The 16,395-nt window shown below is 38.0% G+C and overlaps 1 protein-coding gene across 1 annotated transcript in view; it reads left to right on the top strand.

Annotated features, from left to right (window-relative positions):
• The first annotated feature begins 9,094 nt into the window (after window positions 1-9,094).
• CCDC83 (coiled-coil domain containing 83) overlaps window positions 9,095-16,395 on the top strand; it is a 35,530-nt gene continuing 28,229 nt past the window's right edge. Inside the window, exons 1-2 of the mRNA XM_004683264.1 lie at window positions 9,095-9,189; window positions 13,465-13,549. Of these exons, the coding sequence (XP_004683321.1) occupies window positions 9,095-9,189; window positions 13,465-13,549 (180 nt within the window). The remainder of the gene's footprint in view (window positions 9,190-13,464; window positions 13,550-16,395) is intronic.

A 16,395-nucleotide genomic window follows, 5' to 3' on the forward strand; every position in this document is an offset into this window, starting at 1 on the left:
GATATATATATATTGCAATGTTTCTTCTAAGCTATAACTTGCCGTTTCATCTTAAAACTAACAAAAAAGGGGCCCCTCCCTGGTGGCGCAGCGGGTTAAAGCACAGCATTGAGAATCTAAAGCAGCTTCCCCATGAGTTCGATTCCCGCCTGCCCCGGAGGTGACCACATGGTGTGGCAGACCTCTCCTGACCCGCCCGCTGCTCCCCTCAGCAGTATACTTCGTCTATCTGCCTGTTCTGTTCCCCACTCTGTCTCTGGTGAAGCCTCTCACCGCCCCTGAGCCTCTGGCCTGTACCCCAGCTCTGTATGCACAAATAAATAAATCTTTAAAAAAAACTAACAAAAAAGGGGCCCTCCCTGGTGGCATAATGTGTTAAAGCACAGCACTGCGGAGTGATTCATAGCCACTGCAGCATGAGTTGGGGGGTGGGGGGGGAAGGAATGGCCTGGGGAGGGTGACCCACATGGCATGATGGAGCTCTCCTGTCCTGCCCGCTGCTTCCCTCAGCAATATATTTCAGTACATCTGCCTGTCTGCTCCCTGCTCTGTCTCAGGAAAGTCTTTTAAAACTCCATACCTCTGGCCTGTACTCCAATTCTTGTATGCATAAGTAAATAAATCTTTTTTAAAAAACTAACAAGAAAGCAGAAATTTTTAACTTTAATGAATCCAAATAATCATTTACTTCTTTCTTTGGTTTGTGGTGTTTATATCATATATTAAAAAAGAAAGAAAAAAGAAAGAAACTTATTTTAAAAATCTTTGCTTAGATGGGCCAAACACTACATGACATACACTTCAGTGACATCTTTGAAGATACAGGACCCAATGCAACGATAGTGTAAGCAAGGAAAAATAGATTGGACTACATCAAGCTAAAGAGCTTCTGTACAGCAAAAGAGACATTACAAAAGACAAACAGACATCCCACTGAATAGGAAAAAATTTTCCCACACAAAATTTTTTACATTTATTAGCTTTTATGTTCAGATCTAAGATTCATTTTGAGTTAGTTTTTTGTATGATACACGATCGGGTCAAGTCTCATTTTTTTCCAAACAGATATAACATCATTAGAATTCGTTGAAAATACTATCATTTCCTCATTTAGTTATTTTGGCTTCTGCAATAATTGAATGTATGCAGGCATAAATGCACACACATGTATAGATTTCTGGATTTTTGGTCATGTTCTATAGGTTTTATGTTTATCATAAGTGGTCATATCTCAAAACTTCTGAAAACATGTCACAATTCACTGCTGCTGAATTGTTCTCATGCCATTACACTAAACTCCTCAGGCATAGCCCATATTACTTGGCTCTAATTGGGACATGACATTCTGGTTTCACTTACCATCCTGGATTCCACTCCCTTAAAACAAACAAACAAACAAAGACATAGGGCCCTCCCAGGTGGTACAACAGGTTAGGACACAGCACTGCAAGCTAGCTGTAGCCATTTCAGTGCTAGTTCCATCCCTGGCTCAGGAGGTGACCCACATGGCATGGCAGACCTCTCCTGACCCACCTGCTGCTCCCCTCAAGCAGTGTACTTCATTGATCTGCTTGTTCTGCTCCCCACTTTGTCTCTGGTGAAGCCTCTCACTGCCCGTGCCCCTCTGGCTTTGTACGCGAGTTCTGTATGAATAAACAAATCTTTTTATTATTATTTTTAAAGATTTATTTAGTTGTGCATACAGAACTGGAGTACAGGCCAGAGGCTCAGGGGCGGCGAGAGGCTTCACCAGAGACAGAGTGGGGAGCAGAACAGGCAGATCGACGAAGTACACTGCTGAGGGGAGCAGCGGGCAGGTCAGGAGAGGTCTGCCTCGCCATATGGATCTCCTCCGGGGCAGGCGGGGATCGAACTTATGCAGAAGTGGCTTTAGCTTTTCAGTGCTGTGCTTTAACCTGCTGCGCCACCAGGGAGGATCTAAATAAACAAATCTTAAAAAGAAAAAAGCAATACATCATAAGAGTAAATTTGAAAATTAGAAAAGCAGAAGAGATAAGTATGGAAAACAAATATGGTCTCTTTTTGACAGAGTTCTGGTTATTCAAGCTAGTTTTGTTTTGAAATAGATGAAGCAGGTAGACTTCCAATGCCTCAGATCTAAAGGGAAAAAACTATGACTCTTATAAATAAAGTGGGTAATAATCCCATTTTATAATTCTACAACTTGCCAAGGTAGTTGGGTCAAAATAGAAGCCCCAGTATGAATTATTTACCATATCTTTTTAAAGGTAAAATTTCCTTCTCAGGATAATAGTTTTCTTCACAAGATTTTTTTTTTTGGTTATTTTTGCAAAACACCAATTTATTTTTATTTTTTCAGAAAAAAATTGGAGAGGTTAGCTCAAGATTTTTCTATTTTTCAAAGCTAACTCCGTTGTCAGTAAAATGTCTAATTTACTAGAAGTTTGAATGAGTATGCAGAGTCAACAGGTTAATAACCACTTGAGTTCTCTAGAAATTACTGTGAGACTTATGCATACATTTAGTAGGTTATCCTACGGTCTGTTTGTACAAGCAGTGGTATTCAATGAAAATAGATGGGCTTTTTTAATTATAAAATGCTTACCAGTTGTTCATACCAAACAGGTTATTTATGGTGTCGCCAAAGTAAGACAACATATTTGGCTTTTTCTACCTCAGAAAATCTCTTACCTCATCATTCTACATCATTTCTGCATCATTCTACCTGGCAAGGCTAACAGAAATTCAAGGTCAAATGAGGAAACTCTGCAAATGGTTTTCATCTGGCCTCATTGTTTGATCACTGACAGGCAACACCACAAGAAAAACGCAGAAAGATAAATGATAAGGTAAACATACATTTTTGACCATGGACCCAGGCTCTTATAAAAGAAGCAGGTCTAAAATTTATGTGAAGTTATCTGGGAATGAATTCAAAGTGCCACAAAATTACAATTTTTTTTCATTTAATTTTAAAATCTCCATGCTTAAAAAAGCAAAATTGGTGGTAATTTTCTTTCTCCAGTTTTTGCACAGCATTTTTCATTTTGCCCCACCCCATAATCCCATTTGTTGTTTGAAGAAAACCAAGTAACTAAACAACTCATATTGAATATGTGGTCACAGCAAGTTATTAGTACTTAACAAATATATATGAATATATATATATGGAGATTCAAATGAAGTGGAACACAAAATACCACAAAACGGTGAATGATTGAATGACTTTACTGACAAAGGAAAAATTACTCAGCTAAAGCTAAATAATATTTGTATTTATGCATTGGACCTCCCACACAAACCGTTAGGATGTTCTTAATATTATTAAAACAATAGCATTAATCATAAAACGTGTAATCTTTTTTTTTAATTAAATTCCATAACAAATAGGTGACGTATCCTGAGCGGTGGCGCAAAGTAGCTCCCCGGCGTCTTCTGAAACAAAAGGACGGATAATGGACCCAGCAGTGCCTAGCGGAAATAGGTGCTTCTGGGGCTAGAAATCCTGCGGAGGCAGAAAATGAGAAAGAGTGCAAGAGACAGAAGGGCTTTAAAGGTTGGGGTGGGGAGGTGGGGGGGGGGGTGTTTATTTACCAGCTAGAAAAAAAGAGTTGTAAAGAAAAGGGGGGTGGGAGAAAGAAGTGAAAAGACGGTGTCTATATTTTTGTTTTGTTTTGTTTTCTGAGGTTTGGAAACGAAATCAGTAAAGGAAGAAGGAAAACAAGCAGAATGGAGGATTTTTAGAGTTGAATTTACCCTGCAAGCACGTAGAGGTTTGCGATTTTATTGACAAAGCCGAAATCTCTCACTTTACAAACAAAAGCATACAGAAAATAGCTGCCAAGGAGGAAAGGGCAGAGACAGGCGGAGGCTTCAGGTCCTCAGACCCCATCTTACGAGTTGTTTGCAACCCACCGAAAGCCCTGATGTTTCATTTTACAGAAAAAGAAAACAGACACAGAGAATAAAGGGACCTGCTCGGGTCCCAGCAGAGAGCTGGGGGGGCAAGTCTTTACGCAACATGTCACTTCCGGCATTGCCACTAGAGGGAGACGCGGGACGACAAGCGTAAGGTGCCTCGGCCCTAGAGAGTTGTGGGCTGAAAATTCTAGGGGAAGAAGGCGGAACGGCAGGGTGGCGGCTGAAAGCGCAGAGCCCCGGGATCCTTGACCCGGACTCTGCCCCATACGGCCACCAGGTGGTGCGCCAATCCCGCAGCTCGCGGCCCTACCGCGCTGGTCGCCTTAGAAACAGGACGCTGCAGTGGAGTGGGTGGGCCGGGTGGGCCGGCTGGGCCGGCTGGCCTTAAGTGCGAGCTGCCTGCCCGTTCCCCAGAGGAGTCTTCCAGAGGAGGTCGGGAGACTGGTTGATCTGCGTACTTAACCCCTCACTCCTTGGCTTACCTAAGACTTTTGAGTATCTCCGCTGCACTCCACTGACCCCTCACCGCTGGGCCAGGAATCCTGTTCTCCCAGGGCGGACGCTGTGCTAGGCGGGTTGGAGACGCTGCTGGGGTTTTCATAGGGCTCTCTTTACCCAGGAGATAGAGAATAAAGGACTTCTTTTGATTTTGATCAGACAATTAACCCAACCTTTTTCTGTCTTGCAGTAAAACCTTGGATCCGTTACTTACTTACCCTTATAGAGAGCTTCAGCTCCTGGAGAACAGAATCTGAATTTGATTCAGGTTTGTACCCTTCGTGGTATAGTATCAGCAAACTAAAAATGCCTTCCATTTAAGTGGGACTTTTTTGGCTTGGCGGTTTTCCCAAAACATTTGATTCTCATTAATGCACCCCAACAGGAAGTAGGAAAGATGGAAGGGAAAGATGGAAGGGTTAGAGAAGTTTGGAAACGTCCCAAATTATAAAACTCACCTGGATACTAGACACAAATCTTGCTGCTTAAATGCTTTTCTTTTCTTTTAAATTTAAACTTTGTCTTCCAAATGTGTGCAAGCATAAGTGAGAATTTGAGTTTGAAAATTATTTTTAAAAATCAAGGCTTTTTTTTTCCCCCAAATTCAGGGTAGAGACAACATTCTAAGCAGTTAAATAAGGTGATTGGTAAAAGAAAGCACACATTATCAAATCAGACATTGAATATTAGTTTGTGCCCAAGAAGCTACTAGCCTAAGTGCCGCATCCAGTTTTGAATTCTCCAAGAGTAGGGCTTATTGAACTAATTAGTTGCTATTCAGCATTAAAGGACTTATTTTTTATTGAAAATGGGTGCGAAGCTCGGTGATGGGAAATCCACAGGGATTACAATTGAGATGAAGAAAAAAAATGTACAAAATGATGTAAAAATAAACTGTTATATTATTTTTAAAAAGAGAGAGAAAGAAAAATAAATAAAATCAGTTGAATTATATGAAAAAAAGAAAGAAAAAAAATGGAATGCCAAGGATGTGTTTCAAATGTTTGGTGCAATGAACTCTGTTGTGACAGGAATTTTTGCCACTTGGCAGCGGGAATGTGATGAGGGACACAGCAGTAGTGGAGCAGTTTTGCAAGGCCAGACTGCTGCTGGAGCAGAAGTTCTTGTGCCAGTTGTTGAAATCATACAAGATAAGAAAAGCTGGCCATGTGACAAAGGTATGAGGCACAATGTCCGAAGCGTAGGATAGGATCAGGGGATAAAGCTTTACAAGGGGAAAGGAAAGGGACATCGTGATGTCCCTTTGTGTATGATGTTATCACCCAAAGAGTTATCACAAGACCACCACGGAGAGCGTCATGTAATCAGTTCAACAGTGGCCTATGCATCCCGGACCTGCCTCCCGATATGGGCTATACTCCTAGGTAGTCAAGGAATGTCCTGCTGTGATTTGTGGATAACAAATAGGTCACAGCTGCCCATGAGTGGGCAGCTTATAGGAACCCACAGAACACTATAGTGAGATAAGTGCCATTTAAATTAGATTGTTCTTTAATCCAGATTTCTTGGAAGTACTGCTTCATTATTATGATGTTAGACATCTAACATTCCTATAGAGAGCTTTTAACTCATTCATGCTGTGTGAAATGTTACTGAGAAATATTGTCATGACTAATGCTATTAAGTGTCTTCCATTTTAATTTGCATTGGTATAAAACATTCCCTAACAAATGACAGGATCCCCTTCCAATGTGCAGCAAACAATTAGGGCAGAATTGCCATTCTTCCCAGCCACCACAAAACTGAAAGTAGTCAGTTGGAGACTCTGGATATTCTTATGTGCACAAAGTCAAGGACAAAGTCATTGGGAACTTTCTAAACATTGAAACATTATGCCAACACTGCACAGGAAAGGATGTATTCTTTGGAGAGTAATTTTGTAATAGAGTAAGGCATCACTTTAGAAGGTGGCTATTATATGTCCATTTTTACTAAAGAGACTTTCACTGAGAAGAATTTGGGGAATTTTGTTTTTAAAAAATTTTCTGGCAAAATGTAATTATGGAGTAGACACTGGAAAAATTGGAGATCTGAGTCATTCAAACACAGCGTCCTCACCTTCCCTTACTCTCTAGTATAAAACAATGCCAAACAGATTTGGGAGAAGAAAGAAACACCTGGGCACAAAGGGAGATCATGCTGTGAGTCACCATCTCCACAGCGCTTTTCTTTTTCTTTTTTGCATTACTGGCACAGCGTTGCTAAAGGTATCTTCTCATTTTTAGAAACTTCTCTGAGACCATGCTTCTTTCTTCCTACTGGTCTTTCTGTATATTATCACTTAGGTGTCAGATAGAGTGCCCGACCAGAGCGGGACCCAAGTAGACATTTGCAGCTACTGACCAACAGCTTATGTGGCCATTTGCCAGGAATTGCTAGTCTAAGTGAAACCTTCTGGAAAATTATTGCATCGACTTCATGAACATTGTTCTAGGAGTCTCCCTTTGCTGAGATAGAGATTCTCTAGGTGGTTGGGAACTATAAATCCTTATATTCTGACATACAATCATGAGCCCATTACAAAAATGCAACTGTTAAACAGGCAATCCAGTTGGCTTACTAATTTTCTGGAAAGTGTGTGAAACAATAAATCTAAACATAGTTTATGCATAAATCATGTGTGCTTAATGGATCCACATATTCACTCATATTTTATTAAAATCCTTTGCCCTGAGCTACAGTGAAGTAACTAATTATACATCAGTGAGAGAGTTGAAAGCACAACAGCCAGGTAACAGGTAATTAAGTATGATGAGGTCATTTTTCCTGCAGCACCAGATGGGTACCACAGGTGGGAACCATGGCACTTGATCTCTTCCATATGACTCAGAAAATTAGAGGTGAATGTTGACATTTAACTTTCAAATAAAATATTTTGCAATAAAAATCATTGTAAAAGTGTTATTGTAAAATGAAACACTTGTCAGCATGCTGTCTTTTTGAGCAAAACCAAGCTTAAGAATTCTAATTCTGAAAGAGAAAATCATATAAAAATTTAACTTTGCACTGAAAACAAAGGAAAGCAATTTCCTTAGCTGATAAATTTCTGAAACATGAAAATATAATGGCATGTTTTAGTATGTAGCTTATGGAATTATTTTCATATCTGAGAAGATTTTCCTTAAGATATTATGCTGCCTTAGTGTATTAAATCCTTACCTGTATGCTTGTCAGTTGGAAAGCATTTTATAATAGCATATTTGTGTTCACATTTACTTGGATCTATTAGAATGAGAAGAGCACACTTTACCACAAAGACCTCAGTAGAAGTCTGAATGTGTAAGCACCGTGTTTATGGGATAGACATTTCAGAATTTTTCCACCCTGATTCAGAATACTCTAGATTACTACTTCAGGAACCCAAATCAATAATGAAAGCTAAAATAGCAAACCACATCATTTCTTTCCCTGTATCATCAGACTTGGCAACAAGCAGATAGCCTCTGCTTCATGGTTACCTTGAATCTAAAGCTGCATGGTCTTTAGTTATTACTAAGCAGACGTAGTACTTACTAAATTCTGTCTACATATCATTTATTGTGCTAGGTGTGTTAAATATAGTTTATGTAAAACTTACACTAGCTCTTAGAAGCAACCTTAGAGTGATATGACAAAACTGAAATTCAAAAAGATTAAACAGCCTACTCAAGTTCACATAGATAATAAGTGGTGGATCTAGGATTAAACATCGCCCACACAATTATTTCACCCATCCATGCATTTATTCACTGCACAAGGATTTATTGTGTGTCTGTTTTTCTAAGTGCACAAGAATTACATCATCTTCATTTTCATGGAGTTTCAGTCATGTTAAACAATTAATTACAAAGGTTATGTTCTTTATATAACACCCCATTACTAAAACATTGAAGGTTATGGCACTTTTTTTTTTTTAAGTTTAATGGAGCTTGAAAGATTAAAATCTGCTAAGGGAGGCTATAATCTGACATGCAGTTCCCATACCAAATTCTTGAAGTCTGCCTTATTATAAATCTCTGTGAACAGTGGGCCAGAAACCCCTTTAAAATATTGTTTATGGTAATTTTTATAATTAGTTGCAAAATTAGTATCTGGTGAATAGTTACTGTTAATAATATGTAATTATCATGAGCATTTGCCTATGTAGACCTCTTCACCTTTTAAAAATATTTTAATATGTTCTCTTTTTGCTCTATTACAACTCTGATCAAACTTAACTCTTGGATTTTAGTTTCTTGGTGCTCACAGAAAGTTGTGGTTTTGTTTTATTTTCATTAAAAAGGTAAGTCATTTATTGAGTAGCTGTTACATGAGCTCTACTCTGCAAACAGTGAAGAAATAAAATGATGAGAAAGCCCAGTTCTTGTTCTTCTGTACAGGAGCTGGTAGAGGCAACAGATATAGGTGGATAAAATAAGGGAGTTAGTCTTTCAGGAAGTTTGGCAGAAGGTTGCAATAACTGTACTACACATGACACCCTAGATTTAAGAATTTCACTGAGCCATAATGTCATAGAACCTTAGTAGATGGTAGCTCTGGAATCATAGATGCAGACTGGATGGAAAAATCAATTCTAAATTAAGTTCCAGAAATTACTTGTCTTGAGTAAACACAAGTACAAAAAAAAATTGTATTTATTTACTTTCCTATGTTTCTTTTCTACACAGGTTTTTCTTATTAGTTAAGCAACACAATGGAAAGTTCAACAAAAGGAAATAAAAAGGATGTTCAAAATGGGCCACCAAAAGAAGTCAAAATGCCTATCAGCGAAGCACTTTTAGACTATCAGTAAGTTGAGATTATGAAATGCAGATGTTCTCATATGTAAATGTGATCTATGGAGAGCTATATAATTCCCATTGGGAAAATAATCCACTCAAAAGCTGAGGTGTGATCCTAAATATATATACACACACATATGTATATACATATATATATGTGTATGTGTGTATATATATATACACACACACACACACATATACATACACACACACACATATACATACACACACACACATATATAGTATTGTAAAGTCAATGTTACTTCCAAAACAAAAAACAACCAACCAACCAACAAACAAACAACAGAAAAAAAACAGCTACTGAGGGAGCAGGATAGGTAGTGCCCTTGTGTGTGTACTTTGCAAAGTTTTTTAAACATCGACTATAACTTTGTCTAAGTAGTAGCTATGTAACAGCATAAATTAATATGTTTTTGGCTCCCTCCCTTCCTCCAATGCATTACTGGTCACTTTCCCTATATGTACAATAGTTTTCTGGTTTACTTCTTAATATACAACATAGAGTAGAACAGTAAGAATACATATGCACTTGCAGCTCACACCTGCTACTGTTGTCTGAACTTCAGGGCAAAAACAGATCTGTTGATACAGGGTTGGCTGCTGTTGAGAGGTCAATTGAAGTCTGAGGCTTCTGGGAAAGCACTGCCAATGGAATCTTCTTTGGGCTGACCTTGATGCTAGATTCTTCCTTCACTTCAAGCAGCTATAGCATCCAGGGAGGTTTGTACCCATAGCAGTGACCCCCTCAATTCATGTCCCATGAACTCTACCCTACAGGGTACCCAGATGTACCCTGTGCTGGATCTTGAGCCATAATCATACTGATTGGTGATGAGCCTTCAACTAATACACAATAAAAAACACAACAACCAAGACCAAAGAGTAACCTACAATTCATACACAAGACTATTAAAGCAGAGTTGGGAAGAAAGGCAGTCTAGCTTAATTCATAGAAATAACCAGGGCTCTAAACAGAATGAGGAGGCAGAGGAATTCACCCCAATCAATGGCAAAACAAAAATCCTAAAAAAAAAAAAAACACATAATGCAACAGAAGTAAATAAACTACCAGAAGAATTCACAACAATAGTCCTAGTGGTGCTAACTGAAGTTAGAACAATGTATGAACAAAATGAGAACTATAAGGGCAAGAAAATATGAGAGTTCCAAACAGAAACAATAGACCAAGAATATAAAATTGAACTAAAAAACAAAAACCAACAAAGAGTCTCAACAATAAACTCAATGAAGCAGAGGATTGAATCAGTAAGTTAGAAGAGTAGAAGTTATCCAAAAATGTAAGTTAAGAGAAAATGAATTTTTAAAAAATGAAGATGACATGAGAGTGATAGGATAGCACCAAGAGGAACATATGCAACATGGAGGTTTCAGAAAGAAAGGGTAGGAACCCTATTTGAAGAAATAATAACCAAGAATGTCTCCAAACTGGGGGAGAAGACAGATATCCAGATGCAGAAATGCCAAAAAATTCCAAACAAAAGAAATCCAAACAGACACAAACTAAGATACATTATAATTAAAGTGGCAAAAGTTGAAGATAAAGAGGGAATCCTAAAAGCAGCTACAGAAAAGCAGTGTCATGTGTAAGTGCACCCCCATGAGACTATCAATAAACTAAAACAAAAGAAGCTATCATTAACTCAAAACACATCTTACCAAAACAGTTGTTGTTTAAGAGAATTGTCTTTAACATTCAGAGAAAATCCATCTCCTCTTTTGAACGATTCACATGTTCTTTTTAGAAGACAGCAAATGGAATTATCAAAACTCTATAAAAGAGACATTCATGGGAAGGGACTTTTTAAAAGCTCTTTTATTGTCTATGTAAGAGAACATTCCGTAATAAGCGGATACTATCTATATTTATTTCTTAGCCTAACTGAAAACATCCCTCATATCACCTTAATAGAGATGAACAAAAAGTGACCATAGCCTGATTTCTAATTTGCTCCCGTATGATGCCATCCAATTACAGATGTTTCTGTGTTTTCTGGGTCAACTAGAGGTCAGTCTTCTTCCTATTTAACAGAAGTTTCCAAAGAGGCAAATATTTTTGTGTTGTCATGACCAGGCCTGCACACCTCTGTATGCATAAATTAATAAATCTTTTTAAAAAATGTCATGATCTAGCATAAGACATAAATTGAACATTCCGTGCTTTTGTTCTCTTTCCTTTGTTAAAACCAAATAAATAATCAACTGGAACAGTGATAATTCAGCTACATTGTGTCCTACTATTGACACTACACTCTCCATGTGTTCTAGATGAGAGAGTTTTTGTCACAAGACAGATATCCAATACACCCCCTCCTTATCCAGTAAGGATTGTCCAAACATCTCCTAGTAACACCTTGTATTTCTTGTGCTATCTTACCTCATAGCAAAGCTAAGATCACATAGTAGGTAGTCAACAGTTGAAAAATTGATTTTTTGTCAAGAAAATAAGATTGTTAACTTCTATGACTTTGTGAAGACCTGAGGTTGTCAATAATAAATCCATAAAGTGTTCATCTCTGAACAATGATGGTTCTTCTTATATTTGTTTTTCTAATGAGTATTGATATAGGTATAGAAACAGCTATGGACATGCTTACGTATAAAAAAATAGATGAAGGTATGAATTATTTTTCCAATTTGAATTTGTTTCTTTCTCATTTGTCAGTGAAATTTGTGAGAATAAATGTAACCTTGTACCCCATGGAGGGGAGTGCAGTAAGGCTGAATAGCTCCAGGTGAAATCTGTATAGAGCAACAGTGGTGGGTAGAGACTTGGAGAGGAAATACAAGGGACTGAAGAAGTAGCCCCCAAGATTCAGCATTTTCAGGAATTCCCTGATTCCTGGGTCAGCCTTTCCCACCCCTACCATGCTGGTCTTCCAGAATGCTGTTGCAGGCCTCCAAAAGCCAAAGAGACTTCCTGAGCCAGCCTCAGAGGAGAAAAGTTCAGAGGCCTTGTAGGTCGTCTAGTGACTGAACTGTCCCCAGCTTTGCTGCTGCTATAGTCTGGAAGGGAAGGACCTGAACTGGGTACCTCACTGAGCTGTGTGAGCGTGGCCATTTGTTGGGTCATTCGGCTGCTGCAGCTGCTGCTTCCAGCGTCACTTGTCTGGTGTTGTGCCGGCTCATCTTGGCAGCTCCTGTTGTGTCTTCTACTATCTTTGTGAACTGGATCCTGGCCTATTGCCTGGCTGCCATGTGTTCCAGATCCTCAGTAGTGGGAAGACTCCCTTTTAGATGCTTTTGTTTAGGACTTTGGGGTTTTGTTTAGTGACCACTGTGGCCTCGATGACTCTTTGTTTTCCCTTGTTTATTAAACAAATTCCATTATTGTTGTTCCCTAAGACTAAGTAGTCTTGCAATTGTGTGCACAGGTGAAGAACTCAACTGTGACAGGTCAACTATCTGGGCAGTGTTCTAGGCCTTACTGCCAGGTATCAGTATGATTTGTGAGAGCAATGATATTGAGAAAAATATATTTGTGGGTCCTCCCTGGTGCCACAACGGGTTAAAGCACAGCACTGCAATCAAGCCACAGCTGCTGCTCAGAGCAAGTTCAATCCCCAGTCCGAGAGGTGATCTACATTGTGCGGCAGACCTCTCCTGACTCATCCACTGCTCCTCTCAGCAGTGTACTTCGTAGTTCTGCCTGGTCTGCTCCCTACTCTGTCTCTGGTGAATCCTCTCACTGCCTTTCCACCCCTGGCCTGCACCCAGTTCTATATTCATAAATAAATAAATCTCTAAAAAAAGAAAAATATATTTGTGTCAGAAAAGAAACTTTTATTATTTATAGAAGAGGTGGTATGCTAAAGAACTTGAACCAATAGGTATGTCTAGTTTATCTTAGTATTATATCAAGATGATATACTGGCTCTTATGGAGTGCTTTTGTTTAAATGTTTTCAGAGTTCTAGAAAGCATGCTTTCTGTTTGACCTTTCCTACATTCCTTTAGCTAAATTATTTATAGATAATGAAGTAAAAAAAAAAACTCATGGCTATGAAATACAAATGGGAAATGACTTTTTAACACTTGAAGTTATCTTTCCAATATATACTTTAGTTATAAAATTAGAAGAGTAAAATATATACAGAAACAAAAAAGTTTCCTACCATCACTAAATGAGTTTTTGTAATATGTTTATTACTTTATTTCAGTTCAAATAATTTAAATTTGAAAATGTGGTCTCACTTATTGTTCCTAAGATTTATAATTATAACATGTCTTATCTTTGTCATCAGCCGTCAGATAAAGGAAAATTCAGTAGAACGCTTCATGGTTCAAATGAGGAGACTTAGGGAAAAGAATCAAAAGTATCATGAAAGAGTAAGTGTAAAATTTAGAGTCTGTGTCTAATCATTATTTATTTATACACATGCTTAAAGTAATTGTGAATTATGATTAAGATATATTCTAGGAAATTATCTTATTTAGTGCCTAGAATTGATTAGTTTGCAATCCATTTTTTTTTTGTACATGTAGAACAAGTAGTTGCTGTTATTCCTACTACAACTGTAATAGTATAAGCGGACGTCAATTTCATTTGTATCATAAGGACACTGAATCTTATGTTCAGAATTTTAAAGCTCCGTAACTACACTTATCTTTTGACTTCTTATTTAAGTATAAAACATTTGTTCTCTACTTTTAATTTTTGTATTTATCCTTCTGGATTTCAGAGAGATTAAAGTAAAAATCAAAGGGGTGTTATATGTCATTATCAGGGATAGATTAACAGAAATAAATTTTGGAAACATAGCTAGCACAACTTGTGATACCCTAAGGATGAGGAAATATCAAGCATATCCCCTATTAAAAATTTTTTTATGGGCCCTGTGACTTCCATAGTTTATTCCTTACTAATTAGACAAAATTGCTTTAATGGGATGTGTGGTCAGAGATAGGACTCTAAATCCTGACTGTACAATTTACTGCTGATGTCATTTTGGCCAAAACCAATATTAACCTCAATTTCCTTTCTGTAAAAATGGGCATTTATGTCTTCCCCTGAGACTGGTTTGTGTATTTACGTAGATCATATGCATGTTGAAATAGTCATTAAAAATCCACTGGTCAAGACAATCCTTTAAGTACTAATATAAGCGTTAACACCCTGACATTGTTACGGTTCTCAAAGAGTAGTCACTTGTTACAGGGACACACAGAACTCGGGGCCATGAATGAGGGTGGAAAGAGGAGTTAGGCTGAGGTGCATGGATGCAGGGTCCCCAACATGGGGATCAGAGTGTAGATGTGAGCTGCCAGCACAAACCAGTGCACATGCATAGTGGTCAGTTTGGGGACTTTATTTGGTTGTAGAAAAGTCAGAAATTCAGGGCTGAGGATCCCATAACCCTTCCTTTGGAACCAGAAACGGTTTTTATTTCTATAGGGATTAACTCGAGGGCAGGATATGCCTAAATCTGCTCTGGGGTCATCAGTGTACCCAGAAAGCAGAGGAAAATCCCAACTGCATGAATTGATGTATTTCCATTTATGCTGCTGCACCCCAGTTTAAACATCTCTCATCTCTCATCATCATCTGCTGTCTAATACATTTTTCAGAGTACAATCAGAATTACCCTTGGAAACCATTCAGTGTGTAATTCGTGGCTTTCTATTACACAGAAAATAAATCCATCCTTACTAAAGCCTGCAAACCCTGGCAAAATCTGCTCTTTGTTCACCTTTCCACCTGTAGCCAGCCACACCTCCCCTTGCTTGCACTGCTGCTTTTACATCCTGGATGCCTCCAGGGAGGCTCTTCCTGGTCATTGCACATAAATCTTTACACGGGCTGTTTCCTCTTACCCAGGTTGTCCCTCTCTTGACCAGTCCCTTTTTATTCCCTAAATTACATGGAACTGTGTAAAATATATTTCCATTATACAATTGAAGGCATGAGTAAGGTAAGAGTAAGATAGTTGATAAATATTTCTTGAGTTGATTCATACTAACACCAGTTAAATAAAAGCTTTCTGAGGTCATAGATATTTTAATTGCTAAATTGAACATGACATATTAGCAAGACGTATTTTCCTCTTCACTTCTCCTACTTTTCTGGCCATTTCTTCTTGTTTTTCAAAAACTCGTTGCTCTTTCCTGAACCCACAAGATCAGGATAGTTACCAAGGTTCAGACCTTAGCCCTTCTCTTTCCTCTTACTCTCTCTGGGTGATCTCATTTAACATCATTATTTCAAATGCCATCTATACAATGATAATTCTCATAGATACATTTGGCACCATTTCATAAAACTATATACTAAAAAACACTAACACTAAAAAATACTAACTCGTGCAAAAACTGGTGAACTCCAAATAGTCTTTAGTTTAGTTGATAACATTGTACCAATGTCAACTACCTGCTTTGATAATGTGCTACGGTTACATTTGATGAAATCATTGGGGAAAGTTCCACGATTTTTGTTTTTGTTCTTGTGAGTTTTAAACAATTAAAAGGTAAAGACCATGAGATGGACTTATAACAAAACAGTATCAATCTTTTCATTGCAGCTTATTTACTGAATCATCTTCCTTCTGTTTTATAATGCAATAACTATTCTTACCTTCAATAATAATAGCTATTTACTTTGTAGGATAAATATCTTCTCTAGCATATTGATGGATACACAAATGCCATACCTCCACATACCATCCCAATGGGAGGAAGGGCTTCAACATATAAATGTGGAATCCTTTGTAGCAGAGTAAAATGTACTGTTTTATATCCTCACCAACAATGCATAAGAGATCAATTTCTGCATCTTCACAGCATGTGATGATGTCACTATTTTGTTTTAACCATTTTGAGTTAATTTTTATATAAATGATGACTCTCAGGTCAAGTTTCCTTTTTTCTTACTGTAATGATAGAGAGGGTCCTGATCTCATCCTCTTCTCATAAAAATAACAATTCTATCATGGTGGCTCCACTATCAGAAGATTATCTAACCCTGATTATGTCCCAAAGGCCACACCTCCAAATATCCACCAGGGATGAGAGGTCTTCAACATAGGAATTTGGGGGTGGAAAAGGGCAACACAAACATGTAACCGAGAGCCCAGTACTTCATTCCTTTTTATGACTGAATAATATTCTGCCTGCTTGAATCTGACATTGACCTCCTCTAATGGACTTTTCATTTAAATATTGTACTGTAATTTTTTTTT

The sequence above is a fragment of the Condylura cristata genome, unplaced genomic scaffold (genome assembly GCF_000260355.1).
Source record: "Condylura cristata isolate star-nosed mole 26May11 unplaced genomic scaffold, ConCri1.0 scaffold00015, whole genome shotgun sequence".
Lineage (NCBI taxonomy): Eukaryota > Metazoa > Chordata > Mammalia > Eulipotyphla > Talpidae > Condylura > Condylura cristata.